We start from the raw sequence: 21,405 nt of genomic DNA on the forward strand, positions 1-21,405 counted from the left end.
ACACATGCGCGCACACGCACACATCATGCACCCCTACCTAATTTTTCCCAAACCATTTGAGAGTAGGTTGGAGACACAGTGTATTACCTCAGAACACAGCTATTCTCTTACAAAACCACAGTTGTACAGTATGACACATCAGAAAATTTAACTCTCCAACCCACAGCGCATGTTCAGATTTCCTCACTTGTCCCAACAGTGTCCGTTATAGCCATTTTCCCCATTCCAGGGTCCAGTCCGGGACCACGTATTACCTTTTAGTTTCCATTAATCTGGACAGTTCCTCAGCCTTTGTGTCCCTGACAGTTTTAAAGAGGAGAGGCCAGTTATTTTGCCAAATGTCCTTTGCTTGGGGTTTGTCTTGTGTTTCCTCACGATCAGTTCACTCTAGGCTTTTTTGGCAGAAGCGCCACAGAAGGATGTCGTGTCCTCCTCAGTGTGTGCTGTTAGGAGGCATACAACATTGGCTTGTCGAGTAGTGGCATCTTGACCGCTTGAGTGTGATGGTGTTTGCCAAGTCTTTCTACTGCAGAGTTACGATCTTGCCCTTTGTAATTGATAAGTAACTTATGGGAGGATACTCTGAGACTATGTAAAGATCCCATTTCTTGTCAGATTTTCACTGTTTTTAGCAACAGTGATGTTTTTCTAATGCGGACACTCCTCTGTATTTTATTGGTTATCATGCTCCTTCTCTGATAGCTTTCTCTTTGCCCTGGCTTACTCATTTGTTCGTTTATTTACAGGAATATGGGCTTATGACTTCTTGTTTTATCCAGTGAACCATTACTATCATTGTTCGTTTTGAGGTTGAGTTGTCCCAGATTGGCCAGTGAGAGCGCCTTCAGGCTGGCCTGTGTCCTTTGATGCATTTCTGTCATTCTGTGAACACATCCTTCCTTTCTGGTGCAGGAAGCTGTTCAGGCTCATCTTGTAGTACCTCTGCCTCAGCCCTGCTGTCAGGCCTGCCTCCTGGTGTTGAAGAGCTGGAGGCCAGATGTGCTTGTTGGGTGTCATTGCTTCTGGGCCCCTCAGTGCGTGTCTAGTCCTTCTACGGTGAGTTCCAAATACAGAAAAATGAATCAGAAAGAGATGGCCTGAATTGGTTGGATTCTGCTATGTATTACATTTCCTGAAATGAATAAAGAATACGTTTTGCTGCATTGAGTTCTTTTTTTTGAATTATTGTCATAGTGTGAGAATTCCAAGAGAATTAAACGTCACTATTTAAATATTAACAATGAGTCTGTCTGTGGACCAGGGGGCTAGGCAAGCCCTGTTCTTTAGGTAGCGACTGAGGCCAAAACTACTGACAGGGAGGGGAGGAGGGGCACGGTAGGTCTCAGAGGGTCTCCTCTCCATGGCAGGGGTAGTTGTGGGCTTGGCCTTTTCAGGCATCTGCAGTTGTGTTCTGGATTTTGTTTTGTTTGTTGTGCATTTTATCAAGGCTCGTTGACAGCTACAGCCAGCTGGCACTGAAACTTCCTCTGTTGCTGGTGGGTAAGGGTCATCCGTCGGTGCCAGCAGTGTGTGAGTGAGGCAGCTGTGATTGAGACCGCCACAGCACACAGAACCTGGGGCTGAGGAGCTCTGTGTGCATTAGCACCTGCTTCAGCTGCGTAAGAAAGTAGGAACCACTCAACAACCCAGGTGCTGTGCAGGCTCCAGGACAGCATCGTAGGTGAGAGCAGGCGGTGCAGGGTGCTGCAAGTAGCGTGAGGAGGAACCCTAAAACAGTGACTGCGTGGAGAGGCAGAGATGACTGGGTGAAGGAGGGCAGGGGAGGAGGAAAGAGCCTTCTGGGCAGAGGGGGAGAGCACGTGCAGAGGCCCTGTAGAGAGAAGGCACAGCTGATCCCCTAATGGACAGAGTGCAGAGAGCAGGTGAGTCTGGAGCCTGGCCTTTAGGGGCTGTTGTAGCTTTTGGATCTTGGTCCTTGGCGTAATGGAAGCCATTGGAAAGTTTTAGCAGAGGGATGACAGGCTAGTATTTGAACCTTGCTTAATTTTTAAAACAGTCGCTATTTGTCGTTTTTTTCTCATGTTCTGACTTCAATGTTGATACACAGAAAGGCATAAGGTACACCTCCTGAGCGTTGACTTGAGAGGCAAACAGAAGCATTTGCCCTGGAGCCATCTGTCACCCTTTGGAGACTCCTCGTCTGAGGAGGTCACCCTCACCACCTCCCGTTCTCTGGATGTGCCCTGTGGTTTCAAGCCTCTGGCCACTCGCTATGAAGGTCTCCCCGCCTTGTTCCACACACGGCTGCTCCCTCGTTCTTGGTATGGCGCCTGCACGTGCTGTCACACCTGTGGTGTGTGACCTGTGGTTTACGGAGCCCCGTCTGCTCGTTACTGCTGCTGACTGCGGCTGGCTTTGCTCTTCTGTTCATTTTTTGTCTCCAGGATTTAGGACAGTTTCAAGTATATTACAAATATTTAAGAAATATTTGTTGAAATAATTGATAAAATATCTTTTCCCGTTAAAAATAATAGAGATTGCTTATGGTTTCTTTACTGAAATTTCAAAGAAGGAGTTAGCACAGTGGTTTTTTCCCCAAATACTTCTGATTATAAAAGTAATAGCTGTTTCCACAACTAGAAGGACCTGCAACTAGAATATACAACTATGTACTGGGGGGCTTTGGGGAGAAGAGGAAGAGAGAGAATAAAAAGATTGACAACAGATGTTAGCTCAGAAAAAAAAGAAGTTAGCTCAAAAAAAAAGTAATAGCTGTTTATTATAGACATTTAGATGGCATCAGTAAGCAAAATTTGGAAAAACCAAAAATAACGTTACTCCTTGTTATAAATTTTTCTGGCCATCTTTTCAGGCTAAAATTTATGGTCCCCTCCCAAACTCCCTTACTCGATTTACAACATGTGATCGTATCGTACATCCGTTTGGTTGCCTTTTGGGTTGGGTTAAGAGGTGAGTCTGCAGGGCAGAGCCCTTCTCGTGTATGGGACGTCACCTGGTGTCCCGGTCTCGGGCTGGGCCCGGCTGCTGAGGTGGTGCAGCAGGACCAGCAAGAAGTGAATCAGGTGGAGGTGAGTTGAAAATGAGGCAGGAAAGGACAGAACTGTGATGGGCTTGGGGTCGGGAAGAGTTCTGGGGCACTGAGTGTAAGAGGAGCTGCCTTGACACAGGGCAGCCAGGAGAGGCACTGCTGGGGAGAGGCAGGTGCACCCCTCCGGGCAAGGAGAGCCCAGGCTCCCACCTTTCGGGCCCTCGTCTGCCGTTCCTCGCCTTGCGGTTCCTCTTACCCTGCAGTCCTGTTGGTGTTGGGGTCAGGAGAGTGGCCCAGGGGCTGGTTGGAGTCAGGTCTGATGCTCTCCCTGTCAGAGGTGCTAATGAGCAGTAAAATGGCCAGAAGGCAAAGAGCAGGAGAGAGGAAGAGAAATGGGACACGAGTCTTGGTTAATCACTTACTTGATAAGATGTACATTGTAGAATCTTCCTTCTGGAGGACCAATTCTTGTACACAAGCATTTGTCACTAAGAGCTATGAAACGCTTTAGTGGGCAAAATTGTTAACTTGCAGAGAAATGACTTTTTAAAGCATTCTTAAACAGGTGGCCTCTAAATTTGGGCAAAACAGACGATGGTTCATTAGAAGACAGAAATCAGTTTTAATGAATCAGAATTTCTACACGTTAGTTAATGGGTTTTTTTAGAGGTGTGATATTGGGGAGTGAAATAAGTGGTTGGATCAGAAATAATTCACCTGGAGTTAGGAATCAGGCTTTGCTAACCCGCCCTCCCCAGCAGGAAGGGAATCTGCTTTCTCCACTGTCTCGGATAACTTCCCTCTCTTCCCTCTCCTAACTGGGAACAACTACCAAAAAGAGGGCCTTGATTGTCTCCCTGGGGAAGTCACCCAGCCTACAAAGTAGGTCCTTCTGAGCTGCTCATCCTGGGCAGGTTGGTAGCTCTGTTTTCCAGAGCCTGGAGCCTCACCCCCAAGTGGGGGCTCTTGCTGGGAGAGCAGAGTTCTGGGACCCCCGATGCTTGATGACGTGCAGCATGGAAAGGCCCCGGCAATCTCACTTTTCAGCCATCCTTTCCTTTTTAGGCTGGTAGGTTTGTGCACTAGAAATTGGAGAGTCCTGGGATCCCCTCAGAGGCTCAGGGCTTTGGTGAGTTCCTCCAAAGGCCAGTTAATTTTTGCTTTTTAAAGATTTCCCCAAACCCAACTAATCTCAGAAAGGTAGAATGTTAACGGAGAGCTCTTGGATAATTGCCACGTTGTCACCAGCTATAGAATCCCATGTACATGCCAATCGAATCTTTTTCTCAGGAAGCCCGAGCACTTACGAGAGCTGTCTGCCCTGTCTTTTTAACCTTATGGATTTTGATTCAGTTCAATCTGTGTGGACCCATTACTGGAATTTTGTAGGAAGTGTTTTAGATTTCAGTTGTTTTCATGTTTTGTATGCTTGCCATATGTAAGGGTAATTTATTGTAGAGAGGAGACGAACACTGCAGGTGTGAAATGTTCTCACCTCATGTCATATTGTGGCAGTTGAATGAGGGAATTGACCTAGGAACCTGGATAAGAACGGTATCCTGTTTATTTTCTTTTACCTTTTCTCCTTTAAACAGTGGTCTTCAAAGACACAGTAGAGCCTTAAATGTATTTATATTTAGCAACGTCATGTAGCATGCATATCATTTATTGTCCAGGTTCTGAGTGAGCTTTCTAAAGATTACAGGGCCAGGCCCAGCATTGTTGTAGTTAATAGAAACCTGTTCCGTGAGGTCTGTGGGCTGTAAGATCAGTGGCGTTGCCGTGACAGTGAAGGAGGCCTTATCGAAAGGAGGATTCATAAGAGGCTGCCCTGGGACCCTAACCACTGTCCTTCTGTGTGTCCTGACAATGTTATCTGTCCTCTCAGTACGGAGTATCAAATGTCTGTCATGAGTACAGAAATTAATTTAATGTCACCTGAAGACATGCAATTAATCTTTTAGAGGTTTTCATAATACCTTTACAGAAAGAGTTGCCAGTTTGGCGGATTTGGATTTTGGGGTTTAGAAGAAGATAAGGAAAATTAATTTTTCATCAGGGTTAATACAAGCTAGCAGGGCCACAAAGGCTGAGAAAAATGGTTGGGGAATTTGTCAAGTGTTGTCACTCTAGAATAATGCTGCTTAACGTCTGATAGGTGTAATCAAGAGTTGAGATTTCTATAGAGCGGGATTAATCAATTTGCTCACTAGAGAATGCAAGTCAGTGATACCACTTCTTCCTGGGGTTTAAGAATGAAAATAAGATTTGATCTGTCAAATTGCAAGACGCCCTGACAGTATCAATAGGCATTTTTATCTGTACATTTAAACCATTTGTTATAAATAAATTTGTCCTCCTAATGTTGGTGGCTACAAATCTCATTTTTTGTGGAGATTAAGCTGATAAAAAGTATTCCCTAAGCTTACTTAATTCAGGTAGTGCCTCATATTTAAGAAAAACTACTCTAAAAAGACATTTTTATGGTATTTATTAAAAGATACTCATTCATGCAAAAAAATCAACAAAATATTTCCAGTTTGGTCTAAGATAGACCAAACTTCTTTTCTCCTCATTTCTTTTAGAGGAAGTGAAAAATATTTAAAATTGTATCTAAACACACTGCCGTGCAAGGAATTCCGAAAGTGAGCTGTCCACCCTAGAGAAATTCACTTTCAGAGTGAAGTCTGTGATCTACCATCCACGGACAGCCAGTTGTTTCCTTACGTTAAGATGACAGGTTTCTGAAATTCCTAATGTAATGGACAGAATGATTAAATTGATACGTATGTGAGTGCTGACAGTGTGAAGATCTCTTTCAGCACTGTGAACTCTATGCGTGTGTTACAGGAGACTTCTCAGTAAATGCGCACAGGCGCTTAGCTTGTTCTCATTCACCTTTTGTCTGTGTGGTTGTGTGTGTGGCATAAAAATATGTTCCTGGCCACAACCTGGTTGTTAATAGGTGGTCTGTTTCCTCGTGTTAACTGGAATAACTCTAGAATTTAAAATTTCTCCCAAGAATTAGCTTTCCATTGTGCTAATTTGGAAAAGAATAATTGTTCTTTCAAATGAAAAAAAACCACCTCTTTTTTCTTACAAAATGAAATAACTCTTTACTTAGATTTAAACCTTAAGTGCTCAGCATGATTTTCAGAAAGATGCAAAAGCACAGCATTATATTAGCCCTTCATTTAATTAAACTGATTAACTGAATGATGGTTAGGCCCTTTTGTTTCAACCCTTGCTGAAAACAGTTGTGTTAGTATAAGCGCTTCCCCTAGGAGGGCAGTGTGGGGTTGAAGCTTTGGCACTGGAGACATGAAGTCCAGCACTCACAGCGGGACCAAGGGCCCTGGGTTTTTCATTTGTGAAATGAAGATGATAGTATTTACCTTGAGGGAAAACAAGGGCTGTAGAGACCCTGGGATACTCTTGTCATTCCGCACACATTAGCTCCTCCTGTCCCCCCGTGAGGGGAGCATGTGGAATGACATCAAAACTTGTGGTGATTAAGATCCTTGGAAATTTCTGTTATAAAGTTTCTTGTATCATTTGTAGCTCTAGAAGGTATAAAACATCATCTTGAATATGAGTAACTGCAGAGCTTTCCTGGCAGCTCAGGGCTTTCCTCCATTTTTCGGTGAGCAGTGGGCAGGAGCAGCTTTTCCTGGAAGTTGGGCAGTCGTCGTAATCTCTGCTGAAACGTCTCCTGTCTGTGTTTGTCATTGACTTGACAAGTGTTTGTTGTCTGTCTGCCCTGTGCCTGATTCTCTTCTCTGTCCTGAGGATGCTGTGGTGACCATTGCCTCCCATGGGACTCCCATTCTGGTGAACATGACATAACTGAGAGTGGCGATCAGTGCTGTGGAGAAAAATAAAGCAGTTCGTGGCCTGGGGACCTTAGGATTGGAGAGTGCCGTTCACAGGGGCCTCCTCCAGTGAGCAGGCCAGGAAGGTTGCTGGTGAGGTGTCCCCCCCCCCCCGCAGGCAGAAGTAGCGGAAAGCCCTCGGGCTCGTTGGGTTTGTGGCTGGAGACAGAGCCAGGAGGTCAGTGTGGCGGGGGTCAGGGTGGATGAGGGAGCCGTGAAAGACGGGGTCCAGATCCGCAGAACTATTGAAGCAGGGACGTTCGTTCCCGTGTCTTTTCAGGCGATCTCTTAGGAAGCCCTAAATGGTGAGGCTTTTTGTGATACCTGTATTTCTGAACTTTAAATGGGGATCAAGCCTACTTAAAAAAGTAAACGTTTTCTGGGCCGTCCCTGATGGCCTAGGGGTTAAAGTTTGGCATACTGTGCTCTGGCGGCCCTGGCTGGGTTTCTAGACATGGAACCACACTTCTTATCTGTTACTGGCCGTGCTGTGGTGCTGGTTGACATTAAAAAAAAAAATTAAAAAAAAGAGCAAGGTTGTCAACACATGTTAGCTCAGGGTGAATCTTCCTCAGCAAAAGAAATAAACTTTTCTTTGAAAGGAAAATAGAAGTTTAGAACTCTATTTTTCAAGGTTCTTATCTGACATTAATGTTTTCAGACATAAATTATCACTCATCTCTTACTCAAAATAACAATGAAGAGAATCTTTTATTATTTGGGATGTTTATTGACTAAACGTTTATGTTCTCAATTCCCAGTTTAAAAATCATCAGATCACCGCAGTGTCACACATTTATCACCCAAGTACATATACACATTGTATATCTTAGATCAGCAAATAGTATCCCACTTATGGTGCAAGCTCTTCTTTTCAAATTAAAGTTTACTGTCTAGATCATCTTGTTTTAGTTAAAGAAAAAAATTACAATACTCATCCTGTTGTCCATGATATATACGGACATCATTCCTTTTAGGCCACATGTACTAGCTAATTATCTATTTCTGCAGTGTGGCATAATGATTTCTGATGCGTGTGATAGTATTTCTGAGCTGAAGGCTGTCCTTTTTAGTTTCATAGTGACGTTGGGTAAATCCGTGTAGTAACTGACAGCAGCTATAACCTAAGATCCTGACACTATAATCTTTTCAATAGCACATTCAGAACTACTCAGGTTTTAAAAAGTATGATCTACTTACTGATTTATTCAATAAATATCTCAGTGCCATCTGTGTGCGCCAGAAATTTTGGCTGGGTGAACAAAACAGACTAACTAGAGTCTAACCCACTGGTCTTTCTAGACGCTTAGAAGATAGCGTGTGCTCCAGATTCCCTCGAGGCTTTACCTTGTCGGTTGAGGTTCAGGGAGCTTGTTTAGATCCGCTGAGTCCATCAAATGGGAAACCTCCCCAGAGAGCTAACTGTGCACGGCCTGGTCATTTATCCACGTTAGTGAAAAGGGTAGCAGTTGGAGAGGCAGTCCGTAGACTGTTGTGTAGCTGAGCTGTGTGGAGAATTTAGTGACCTAGTGCCACCTGCACCTAACACATAGCCTCTTGTGGGACCTGGGAGCTAGTGAAGTGTGAAGTGTCACCCCATGTGAAAAAGAGGAATGTTTTTAAGGACAGTGTGACTTAACACATGCATGGTGAATTTATGAATCTTCTACTAACATAATTTCAATAGGATTTTAGATAAATTAATAAATGATGAATCACTGACTCTTAAGAAAGATGGGGATATGTGATGTATGTCCTTAAATTTTTCAGCTTTTTAGTATAGAAAATTTCAAGCATGTAGAAAACTAGAGAGAGTTCATGTAGCTTTTTGAGATCAAGACTGAAAAATTGCACACTGAGAATAGGCCGTCCCTGCCTGGCTGGGGTGCCTTGCATGGAAGACTTGGGAGAAGTTTCAGGCAGCCCAGAGCGGCACCTGCCTGTCTGTGGTGCATGGTCCTGCAGTGGCCTGCCTTCCCACTGCGCTGCCCTTGTCACTTAGGGCGTGTTCCTCCCTGAGGCTGGAGTGACTCCCACATATTGGGCAGTGACAACACCAGTTGTGATAGTCCCTCTTTGATTCCTGATTTTGGTCATTGGTGTCTTCTTTTTTCTTGGTCAGTTTAGTTAAAGGGTTATCAATTTTTTTGATCTCAAAAATCCAACTTTTGGTTTCATTGACTTTTTCTCTGTTGCCTTTCTCTTGACTATGTCATTGCCTTTCACTGTGATCTCATCATTCCCTTCTGTTGTGGGTTTGATTTCCTTTTTTTTCCTAGCTTCTTGAGATAAAAGCTCAAGTTATTGACTTTAGATCTCTTTTCCTTTCTGATATGACTGCTTTAGTTGCATCCCCTAGATTTTGATATGTTGTGTTTTCATTTTCATTCTGTTCAAAATATTTTTTGTTCGGTTTTTTATTCTTATTCTTACTTCTTAGCCTGGTTGCCTAGATGTGACCCTGTTGCTGCATGGCTTAGTGGTCAGCCACTTATTTAGGAGGGCTGTGTGCAGGTCCCTTGAGCCCTGGGCTGGTGATGTGTGTGTGGGTCGGAGTGAGTACTCAGAGCTCCCCTTAGCTCTTACTTCCTGCCTGCCCACCAGGATCCTCTGCACCAGTGAGTTTCCCAGACAGCCTGCTGTCGAGGACTTATCTAGGCCTCTGGTAGCTCTTTCATTTCCACAATTTCCTTGTTAAGTCTCTCGGATTTCTAGCTGGTTTGCTATTGTTCCAGACAGGACTGAGACCAGAGGCCCGTAGACCTGTGGGCGTTCCCCCTGCCCTTCCTGCCCAGTTGGCTGCTTTTACTGACAGTGTTCCTGGGCTTTGTGGGCCTCCTCACCAAACCAGGTCTGCCCTCTGTGTTTTCCTACCCCCGCCTTGTCCTGATAAAACCGCTGTGTCCCTGAGGGAGGCTCTGTCTGCAGGACCAAAGATGCCCATTCCAGGGCTCGGGAATAGATGCTGCCCTCGTTTCTTATTTCACTTTCATTGATTTCCAGAGTCCTGAAATGCTTGTTTTGAACAATTTTGTCCAATTATACCCTTTTTTGGGGGGAGAAGATTTGCCAGTGTCTTCATGCTACCATTGCCAGTAGTCCTGCCCTGTGCGACATTTTTATCTCATTTTTTCTTAGATCCTATTATTTTCGGCAGTTTTTGCAAAAATCTTATCTAAGCACATCTTGTTCCAGCCCCTGTTCTTTCCCTTTGTTCCATTAACCTGTCTCTAAAAGATAAGTTTAGAGGGGAAAGAAAGAAGCATAGAAGATGTGGGCTGCTTCTGAGCTAATTTACCAAGTTCCTCTTGGAAGTACTGGCATAGCTGAGCAGTGTGTGTGGAGAAGTTTTACTAACTACTTCACTAGACTCCTGTTTATGTAAGGAGCTGAGCATTGTGCTACGGAAAGTCTGAATCTTATTTCCCCCCCCCCAAAAAAAACAAATGTCCATTTTTATTAAGATTACGTAATTTAGCAGGGCAAGATCTGACTCCTTGCTGTCCACTTTCTTTGTCGGCCACTAGCTCCCCTGTTGGAAGATGCCACACTTAATCCAGAAAGTAGCTGGTAGGCCCATCCAGAGAGGTGTTTTATGCTGACTGGTGTTACTAGGAGCATCAGTAGTGCAGCTTGAATGGGTACTGGCTTCCTAATTGAGTAACAGGTTTTAAGGTCAAGAAATGAGGGAGCATTAGTAAAACACAAACGGTTAGATTTCTGATACTTGTAAAGCTCGTCTGAAATCACCTGTTACTCTGGCAGGAGGAGGGATGACTGGGTGCTCCTCGCCTGCCAGTGCTCTGTCGAGAGTACAAGTGTTCAGTGTTGTGTCCACAGGGGAGGGACGGCGCTGGGCACACCCCGAGACTGACCAGCACAGCCTGTGGGATGAGTCAGGATGATGACCCACTCCTGAGAGGTTTGACAGGAGTTACAAGTTTAAAACTGTCAGGTTTTAATGAGAATGCTCATGAAAATGGAAAGTGTATGTTGAGTGTGAAGTATTTTTAAAGTTAAGCAGTATTTCACTGAACTAAACACTTATAGACCTCTTGACTGGGTACAGTGATTAAAAATTTTCGTGTTTTAAATTTCAAAAATATTATTAAAATCCAAACACTGTCAAATGAGAAATTTTCTTAGTGACTTTAGTGAAATGGCAGGTTTGGTTTTCCACTTGTGTGATGGTTTTGCGTCTTGGTTGAATCCTAACCGAGGCGGACTCCCTGACGCTGGGGAGGGCTGTCCAGCTGCGCGGATACTGACCAGCGTGCTGCCTTATTGGTTTCAGCAGGGAGGAGAGAGCGACGGCTTTTTTCACCCGGAGGGCCAGCCCCAGAGGCTCCCTCAGCCCCCAGAAGTGAGACAGCAGCCTGCCCGCAAAGTGACACTGACCAAGGGGGCCCTTCAGCCGCCCCAGCACCCACCAGTGGGGGCCCACGTGCACTCGGCCGGCCCTCCAGGCATCAAGAGCATCCAAGGAATTCACCCAGCCAAGAAGGTACTGCCCGTTACTTAGCCTGCCCCACAGGAACGTGAAGTCTGGGCCGTGCACACGTAGATGTCCTCCTAGTTAGAACGGGCAGCAGTGAGGTGCTTCTCTGATAGGAGTGCCTGGCACACAGTAGGAGTGATCGCATAAATGAGCCATCATTTTCTTTGTTCCAGCTTTGAAAGCTAACATTCCACAGAAGCGCTTTTCCTCTTGTGACTTATTTAATGGTACAACTCCGGGGAATCCCCCACGACCGAGGGAACGTTTGTTTCCTGCAGCTCTGAGCTGTGCTCTGGAGACAGCCCTGCAGGCGAGCCCCAGCCTGGCACGCTTTCCCTTCCCTGCCCGCTGGTTCCTCAGAGCCTTTGCAGATGGAGAACTGAGTGTTCGCTCCTCCCTTTCCTCCTCAGTGCCCCAGCTCACAGGTGGAGACCGAGGCCTTTGGGGGTGGAGAGGCCTGCCCAAGAAAGGAGCCCACCAGGCTGTGGGGGGCGGTATTTTCCTCCTCTCAGCTCAGTCTGTTAGACTAGAGGCCTGGGCGTCCACTATCCCTTCCAGGGAGTGAAGGTTATCCTATTGTGTGCTGAATTTAAAACCATCCCTGGAGAGGTGTGTCCATCTTGTCCCTCTTGTCCCGTCGTGTCCTGCTGCGGGAGTGCCTGTCCCCTCAGCTTCTCGTGAGGGGCATCTTTGTAACTTCCCCAAAGCCGTCACACCTCTCGCCGACAGTAAAGTCCCCTCTTGGCCCAGTAGCCAGACGCCCCTTGTCTGATGAGATCACGCCAGGGAGGTTTGAGTCTCTCCTAGAAAGCTCTGGAATCTACTAGTTCATCCCATCTCCTTGTCTTGCTGCTGATACTAAGTAGCAGTATTAATATGAAGGGGTCTTTGAAGTATTTAAATTACTCTGTATACATTTTATATATATATATATGTATGTATGTATGTATTATCTCATAAACGCTTTATGGTGTTGGGACAAACAAAATTATTCAGTTTTTGCAGCAGAAGACAGACGTTACAGACACATTAAGTCCTATCTTCAGGTATAGTCTTTAAAGATTGTTCCAGTCTAAACTTTCTTCAGTCAGGTGTTGTCCCCTGGCTATGTGAAGAGGAAGACCTTAGAAAAATACCCCTCCTCCCATACAGCTCTGTACGTAAATAAAGCGCTTGAGTTTCTTCATCTTCAACTTCAGTTTACTCTCCTATAAAGTGAGGACAGTAATGTTTCCTGTCCCTTTTGGGCTCTTGTGAGGATTTCATAAGAAATGCATATGCAAAGTGTGGTGCCTGGTATGTAAGTAAGCATTTAGTAAAGGATATTATTGTTGATATTATAACTTAGTATAGCTGGAACATAGAATAGTTAGTTACTTCTGGTTTCCAGCCAGTGTAACTTGCAACTTTTGATGTGTGTTTTCCGATGTGACCTCTCCTGAAATGTCGTTTTGTTCTTCTCACAACTCACTGCGCAGGAGTAGGTGGGCTCCCTCCTGTGGAGTGTTAAGAATGGAATGTTCGGTTTTATCTGTGTCTCTTAGACTGGTGCCCAGTGATGTCCTGAGGCTCTCATTTCTGTCTGCCCTCCTCTCTGCCCGTTTCTGTGATGGAGTGGGAGGTCCTTTTTGTCCCTTTCTATCCAAACTCTAGGACAGAATTCTGGTGGGATGTCTGGAAAACCTGGTGCTGTTCATTGCACCTCTGCGGCCTGCGGTTCACTACCGTCCTACACAGGAGGAGTTTGTTTTAGAGAAAGCCCTTGACACCAGTGCTTTATCTAATTTCCTAGTGGGAAAAGAATGGAAAGATCATCTGTCTCTTCTTTTTCAAAAGATCCCAGGACAGTGGTTTTGAACCCTGGGCCCTGCTGTAGACCAGTGTAGACATCGTAACTTTGGAGGGGCCGGGCACTCAGTCATCATTATGGTTTGGGTTTTTTTGGTTTTGTTTTAAAGCTCTGCAGATGATTGTAATGTGTAAGCAGCCGGGGGGAAATCCCTGTGGCAGAATCTGCCTTTCAGAGTCTCGGGACAGCAAATGTACATATTTGTGAAATGAGTTGGATATGTGTTGTGGCTTGTGGTGACTCTGCAGTGGCTGTGGGTAACACCAGGCACAGTTTGCTGGTCCCTGCTGATTTGGCCTGGAATACGGTGGGGGAAATTCGGGCTCTGGGGCCGTTAGGACTGGATCTGAGTCCTTAACTGTGTTACTTGCAGCAAGTTTCTGAAGCCCTGTGATCCTGCTGCTTCATCTCCAGGATGTTGGGGACACAGCGCCCACCTAGTCCCATCCTTGGCACAGGACAGGGTCAGACTCTGCTCCATCCTCTTCCGTCGTCTTTCTCCACCCAGATCAGCTGGGTATTATTGTCTCATTTAGGCATTGAAGCCTGTTCTGATTGATAGTGGATAAAAGCTACAGAAATCCTATAGCTTATGGTGTGTTTTAATGGATTCTAGATTATTTGCTCACTTTTATATCATGGTATGTGTGAAAAAAGACCAAAGTTCAAAAATGGAACAGTTACTTTGTTGTTGCCAGGTCATCATGCATGGGAGAGGCCGAGGAGTAGCAGGTGCCATGGGCCGGGGGCGCCTGATGCCGAACAAGCAGAACTTACGGGTGGTGGAGTGCAAGCCACAGCCCTGCGTCGTGTCCGTGGAAGGCCTCTCTTCCTCCACTACGGATGTCCAGCTCAAGAGCCTGCTGATGTCAGTAGGCCCCATCCAGGTGGGTCCACGTTCTGTCCTGTGTCCTGTCCCAGGACTAAGTCACTTCTTGATTTAGAATCCCTCTGTCTTGTCTCCTTCATGTTAAAATAATACACTTGAGAAGGAAGACAGATTTCCCTACCGTGCACACTTGATGTCGGGACTTCTGCCTGGGAGCTAGGGGGTTTGGAAGTTTTCAGGGGCTTGGTTACAAACTTTATGAAGTAGTTATTTCAATGAATAAGTTATCCTTGGAAATCCTGAAATTATCCTAAATTTTACGTAGGCACCCATACATAGAAATGTTTTGTTCTGTCACACACTTGTTTTGTTTGTAATAATTAAAATTTCTTTTTGGTATTTAGCCTTCCTGACCTTAGTTTGCAGAAACAGCCTCACATGTTAACAGCTGTAGAACTTGGTTTAGATTTTACAAACATGAAATAACATGCACTATATTTTGGTCTCTGTAATTTTAAAACTGGCTAATTCTAAATGCTTATATATCTCTGCTGAGCTGGCTACAAACAGGTCTCCAGTTCTGTTGTAAACAGTTTTCCTTTGAAATCCCTGATCTCTGCAGCTTCTAGAGCCCTGGAAGTAAACCAGGGAAGAAGTGGATTGACCTGGTTTTCCTTGAGCAGTGTATCTCTCGTCCTGTTTCTGGCCCCTCCTCCGGGTGTCACCACCCAGTCACAGCATCACGAGCACACCCCTCATCCCACGTCAGCATCCATGTCTGAGGGTAGAGCATGTCGGAAACATGACTGATGGAAATTGTAGGATGGATAGTGTGGATGTCAGATCTCTGAGTAATGCCAAGTGCTTTCTTTTAAGAATCTCTCATAGTCTCTTGCTTCATGAGTGAATGGGGAAACATTTTCAGACTAGAGTTGATACAGGTAATTAATTTTTAATATGTTTTAAATCTCTGTCTACTAATGAGAGTTACTAAAAGTGAGGAGTAGATAAAAGCCCTTCCAAAAACACTGTTATTTAGGTTCAACTGCTTCCACCTTCATTTTTGGATTCCTAGAGAGATGGTTAGGTTTATTTTTCATTTGTATGTAGTAATGATAAGTTAGCCAAAAACTTTGGCTTCTGTTTTTAATAGTTGTTTTCCTGTGGTGTGGCCAGGGATGGTTTGTCAGTTACCAGAGGCATAAAGTTTATGTTCAAGGATAGTCATTTCCAGATGGTTAATCATAATATGGATTAATTTGCAAGATCAGAATGATGCCAGAGAGTTTTAGATGCATTAAAATGTGGTTATCCTGATCTGAGACTCTTCAGCAAATGGTGGTTGAGAATTTGGGGTCAGATCACAGTTCACCAGTGAGTCCAGATGTAAAACCCAGATCGTAGTGTATTAGTTCTGAGCATGACTCTGTGAGGCCCATGTTTCAATCCGCTTTCCCGGCCCTCTGTTGAGCTGGGGAGTGGTAGCACCATGGCTCTCTGTGTATGGCCCACTGGTCGTCCAGGCTCTGCTTCGTCACGTGTAGCTGTGATCGTTCTCCTGAACGTCTCTGAGTGCGATACACTTATCAGGATCCATGTCAGAATGGCCGTGCTGCTCCCTTCTCACTGTGCTGCGTGAGCTTCAGTGGCTGCGTTGCAAGAATTAGCTTGGTGCCATTGCTACACCACCCAACCTTGGTCTTAGCCATCTTAAAAGTTGAATTTTGAATTTTGCCTTGTGGGGTTATATATCTCTTGAGTGGCCTTTTTTCCTCCAATTTGCCTTTCTTTTTCTGTTCGGAAAAGAATTAGAGATCATTGTGTTATAAATACAGTTTGATTGAGGACACTTAAAGCCAAGCAAAACCAGTGTTGGGTTGTTTAATGGCTTGTTTTAATTAGAAAGAGAGAGCAAGATGGGAAAACAAGAATGAAATTTTCTAGGTTACATGAATTACCCTTAAAATGAAATAGAAGGTGAATCCCCTCCCATACGCCACCGTCGGAGTCCCTGTGGAGTGATGGATTTAGCACTTGACGCCAGGGCCTGGTCGTCCACCCTGGGCGCAAAGCAGCGTGCTCTCTTTTCTTTCCACTGTTAGTCCCATAGGGTGGTTTTGAGTTGGAGTTTATAGATTTTTAAACTCTGCATTCACAAAGCACTTAGTTTCTTAATAAAAAAAACAAAAAGCAACTACTATAACAAGTTTCTGCCAGCTTTAGGTAGGTAAAGAATGACGCTGATAAGTAGGAATTTTGAAAAGACATTTATAACAGCTTCATTATGGTGTAAATGTAACTGTATTTCACAGGGCTGGTGCTGAGTGAGCCCGCCTCCTGCTCCCTGGTTTGAGGAGAGATGGGCTTTAGGCTGCTCTGTGCACTGGGCTGCGGCTCCACCTCGCGTCCACCTAGTGTCATAGCAGGTGGTGGGGTCTAGACGAGGAAGGACCCCTGTTCTTTTGGGCCCTTTAGTAACAGGAAAGTGCAGTGACTGCGCATTTCACACGGCTGCTGCTTTAACTGTGGGCTCTGAGAGGACTTCTCACTGTGGCAGAAATGAGCGCTGCCATGAGGGAGCCGTGGTGCTTTCACATCAGTATGTTAGTCCCTTAAACTGCGCTCATAAGCCTCTCTAGAAAACCCACCTTAAAGACATTAGCCATTAACTCGTTATTTACAGAATAAGGAAAAATGACAAGATTTTGTAGAAATGTCATAACCAGAAGGGAGAAATGACGCAAGCTTCGTGGTGTGTTTCAGGATTTCAGATGAGAGCGCACAGTAGGAATAGACCCGTGTGAGACTAGCAGTAACAGGAAACTAGCTAAAGGAAGATTCTGCCTGGGGTCCCGGGACCAAGAGAGGCCTGTGGGGTTATGGGGATGCCGGGCCTGGCCCTCAGGGAAGGGCCGGGGCAGATGGGAAGGCGAGGGGGGAGGCTGCAGCAGGTGACTTCTGTTAGGGGCTGTGGGCTCTGTGGACGAGTGAGCGTGTGCCCAGGTGCTCTCGTGACCGGCACCGTTCCCATAGGCATGGCCGCCTCCAGGGAATGACCCTGACCTTCTGCTCCATCCTGAAAGACTGAAGCTAAGTGAACTGTTAGGGTCAGGCAGTGAGGTAGTTATAACTTCTAAGCTCCTTTGCTTATTTATCTTTATTTCCCTGTTTGCTGGATTTTGCCTAAAATTGTATTAAGAAAAATTTGCTGTCCTGTAAATAAACAAAACACCATAGAGTAAAAACAGAAAAGTAGTTTCCTCACAAGAGCGTAAAGATCAGAGGTCACTTAACGAGCAGGTGTGACTGGACCCCCGCGGCACTCGCCACTGAAGAGGGAAGGCCAGCGTGGGTGGGAGCAGCAGTAGTCACTGCCGACACTTAGACCATGCCGCCTGTGCCCGGCACTGCGCTGTCCCCGTCTTCCCTGGTGACTTCTTCCTTTGTCTCCCCCGACTCCCCCCTGAGAGCTCCAGGCCTCAGGATGCAGCCGGCGCAGCAGCCAGAGTGAGACTTTGAAGGGAAGCTGCAGCTTAAGTCCCAGTTTTGCCGTTTCTTGGTGTGCAGCTCGCGCACAGGGTGCCGCACCCTCATGAGTCCAGGTTTTTGCATCAGCCACAGAAGACCTTAAATGCTGTCTCGTAACCCTTCCTTCATTCCCCAGCATGACCTGGAACGGGGGGAAATGAAGGAAACAAGGCACCCACGTTAAAGCGGTGAGCACAGAAGGAGCAAGCATCAGGGTGTGTTCTCGAAAGGAGACTTGCTGTCCCAGAGGGCGTGTTGCCCTGGAGTCCACTTCAGGCCCGAGAGGCGAGTCCCAGGGCCCGCCGAGTTGACCGGTCTCCGCCTGACGCTGTAGTGCCGTGAGGACCAGAGACTTGGAAGGCGTCTCACTCTAGAGCGGGTCTCGGGCCCCCTAGAGAGGCACAGCCTTTGAGCTGTCACGTGAGGTGGGGCGGAGTCGGAGAGTCTGACCCGCACCAGCTCGGGCCTTCTCTGAAGGTGTTGGGTCGGTGAGAAGAACGCCGTCTTTCCTCTGCTTCTCGCCGTCAGGAGAGTCTAGCAGGTGAAGTAGGAGAAGCGGCAATCTCGGGTGAAGGCAGTTCGGTCATTCTGACTGAGGACATTTGGGAAAGAGAACTCCAGGTATAGTCAAATACGGATGACAGAAGACCAGTGTCAGGAGATTTAAAGAAAACATGTAGATGTGACCGCATCATCTGAAACCATAATGGAAAAAATTGTTAATTGGAGGCTCTCACACAGTTTCGAAAATGCTGGTGTAAATATTCCAAAAAGAAAAGGGAAGATTCGCGGAGACAAGTGCTAACACAAAGAGCTCTTTGAAGAGCTGGTGTGTATTCTGAGGGTAAAGTTGTAGGGGATGGAAGGAGCATGGAACAACCAGTGGTGGAGCGGAGGAGGCCGGGCCGTCAGGGTGTCGACACATCACGTCAGAGCAAAAGGAGCAGTGTGCCTCAGGCACGCGGAGTGAGGACGTGGAGGGCAGGAGGCCCAAACACCGGACTTGAGGAGGAGCGCAGGCTCGGCATCCACGACACCCGACACGCTCGGGGGTGAGTGAGTGTGCGCCGGCCTGCAGTGGCGGTGGGGTCTGAGAGCTAGCACGGGGAGCTGCCTCACCCACTGGCACAGACCTGCTGGAATTCTGCTCACTCCCCTTTGGGGATAGTATTTGCTGCTCTAGGCACCCCATTGCCTGCAAGATGTTAGAGCGAACTGTGTACGGAAGCGATTATGGAATAGAGGAGTCCTGCACACTCGTGTGAGCAGTGGTTAAAGGAGTGAGGCTGCTGGGCCTGGGAAGAGCAGAGGCAGTGGAGCTGGGTGGCCTGCCACCCCGTACTTCCAGTGCCACCCCGTGGAGGAGGACGGCTTACCGTTTGCTCTTCGCGAGCAGCCCTGCGATGCTGGGCCCACCCCGGGGAGTGAGTCCCGTCTGGCCTGGGCCCGAGAGCACTCATTCCTGGTGACTGATAGGGGCTGCTGCTTTGAAGCAGTTTCACTGGTTGTGTTTAAAACAACTCATGGCAGTTTTGAGATTTTTGGCTTTAGGTAATTCTTGAGGGTGCTAGGAATTGTTGGACAGAGGGGAAGAGACTTTACTTGATTTTCAGGACTCCTGAGTCGTTTTAGTATCCCCACAACATTTTAGTTTATCTGGACACGCACACAGCCTCTTCCTAAAGAGAGGGAAAACTTTTCCTAATTGAGGAAAAGAGGCCGAGACTCTGAACAACATGGATGGCCAGCACTTGTCAATGTTACTGCAGCGTCTTGTGGCAGTTCAGCCAGTGGTCCTGCATGGGCTTGTTGAAGACAAATGCGGGAAGCTGCCGGCTACAGGAGTATTGTACTTACGGAGCACAGTCAGTCATTCTCAGAAATTGTCTCAAGAGGTCTTGTCTCTGAAGAATGAAAAGCAAATTGGGAGAGTTGATCTGTCAGCCTTTTCTGCTGCGCACCAGTAAGTGACTTGTGGGGGAGTCGGAGGTCACAGCATATGTGTAGACTGGAGATAGATGTTAACTTTTGGTTTGTTCTGAGTGAATTAAAGTGTTTATCTGTGTATGTTACTGGTTTGTGGAAGTCCACATTTTCAAAGCAGAAACTGGTGACCATCACCTTTTAGCTTAGCGCAGTGTCTTTTCCTTCCCTCCCAATAAAGAAGTCACTAATGTCTGTCATTTTGATAGGCCAGAAATGGTTAAATATACACAGTTTCTCCAATTCAATCTTTTTTTTTTAAGATTTTATTGTTAATTTTTTCTTCTCTTCCCCAAAGCCCCCCAGTACATAGTTCTGTATTTTAGTTGTGGCATGTGGGACACTGCCCCAGCATGGCCTGACAAGTGGTGCGTAGGTTCACGCCCAGGATCTGAACTGGCGAAACCATGAGCCACCAAAGCAGAGCACGCGAACTTGACTGCTCGGCCATGGAGCTGGCCCCCTGCAATTCAATCTTATATCTAGAAAACAGGCTTAGTTTTTTAAATAAGTGTAAAAATGTAAATACAAGGGGACAGTCAGGAAGCACATTGTAAGACAATGTTCTCATCACTTGTGTTGACTATTGAAGAGCCGTGTCATTCCTGTGATTTAAAAACTTCACTGAAAGTTGATGCTCTCTTTACTGATATCTCCTCAATCAAATGGAGGTTTAAACCACTTAGATACAAATAAACGAACCTTCTTACATCACACGTTTTATCACTTTATATGGCAAATGGTAAAAATGGAGCTTCATGCCTTCATGTCACATGGTGAAATCACGCCAGAAATCTAGAAACTTAATTTCTCAAAAGAAGACATAGTATTTTCAAAATCTAGATTCTATCTGTGAACTGTAGTGTGGATAATTATTTGTGATATTACAAGAAGCTAGTTTTTTTTGTTTGTACTTAATTGAACCAATATTATGTTTTTAGACGAGATAAATTGAGATAGGTGCTTCTGATTCTGGTGGTGAGCTCTGCCACAGTGCTGGCAGCAGTTAGCATGACGCTGCCAGAGTCACACCCGGGGGACCTTGCCTCTCCCGCATGGCTGCAGGAGCCGTGAGGCCGGGAGAAAGGAAAGGGCACCCCCAGCGAGACTGGGCCAGAAAGTGGGATCCAGCAGGGGAGTGCCCCTCAGGTGCTCCACGCTTGTTCCTGCGGCCATTGGCCCGCCCACCTCGCCCGTGGTGGAGGAGAACAGCGCTTTCTCTCCGAGAGCAGCTCCAGAGTTGCAGCCACTGAAGATCGTTCAAGGATAAGAAAGGCTGGCAGCCTGGAAGAGAAACAGGTCTCTGTCAAGTAACACGAGTGGGATTTCAAAGGCCAGAGAAGCCATATTGCTGAGAACATATCTGAGAGAGAAATTAATTCCAGATCCGGTTACTCAGCTTAACTTGACTTACTAACTTAACGATAAGTGAAACCATCAAGAAAATTCTGCGGCTTCCGGTTTTTATATCCAAAAGAGGAGAGAAAACCTCGTATTCCACTAAACTTGTCTCAGAAAGCCAGGCAGACACAGCCTGGTGCTCCCTAGCAGGCCTGCTCCGCTGCCTGCGCTCCTGGCGCGGCCCGGCCCGGTGACCGCCCTCCAAGGGGTGGGCCTGTGCAGCCGGGGTGCGGGGCCTCTGGAGACTTGACACTGTTGGTCGCTGTGTGGAGCACTGAGAGGCGGCTTTCTGGAAAGTGGGTATTTTTTCAGAGCTCTTCTAGTCGTGTTTCCTGCTAGAAGTTCTATATGGTTATTGAAACCAAGTACCTACTCAAAACATTGTCCCTTTTTTTGCACATTTTCCGAGAAATTGGTATTTTTGGAATTGTGTTT

The 21,405-nt window shown here is 46.2% G+C and overlaps 1 protein-coding gene across 3 annotated transcripts in view; it reads left to right on the forward strand.

Annotated features, from left to right (window-relative positions):
• The window catches only part of RBM33 (RNA binding motif protein 33), a 133,470-nt gene that overhangs the window by 104,294 nt on the left and 7,771 nt on the right, over positions 1 to 21,405 (forward strand). The window contains exons 15-16 of one of the 3 annotated variants that reach the window (XM_070616972.1): positions 11,177 to 11,386; positions 13,928 to 14,116. In XM_070616972.1, coding sequence (XP_070473073.1) covers positions 11,177 to 11,386; positions 13,928 to 14,116 — 399 coding nt within the window. The remainder of the gene's footprint in view (positions 1 to 11,176; positions 11,387 to 13,927; positions 14,117 to 21,405) is intronic. The other 2 variants (XM_070616973.1, XM_070616974.1) reach the window with 2 other exon arrangements.

The sequence above is a fragment of the Equus przewalskii genome, chromosome 4, assembly GCF_037783145.1.
Source record: "Equus przewalskii isolate Varuska chromosome 4, EquPr2, whole genome shotgun sequence".
Classification (NCBI taxonomy): Eukaryota; Metazoa; Chordata; class Mammalia; order Perissodactyla; family Equidae; genus Equus; species Equus przewalskii.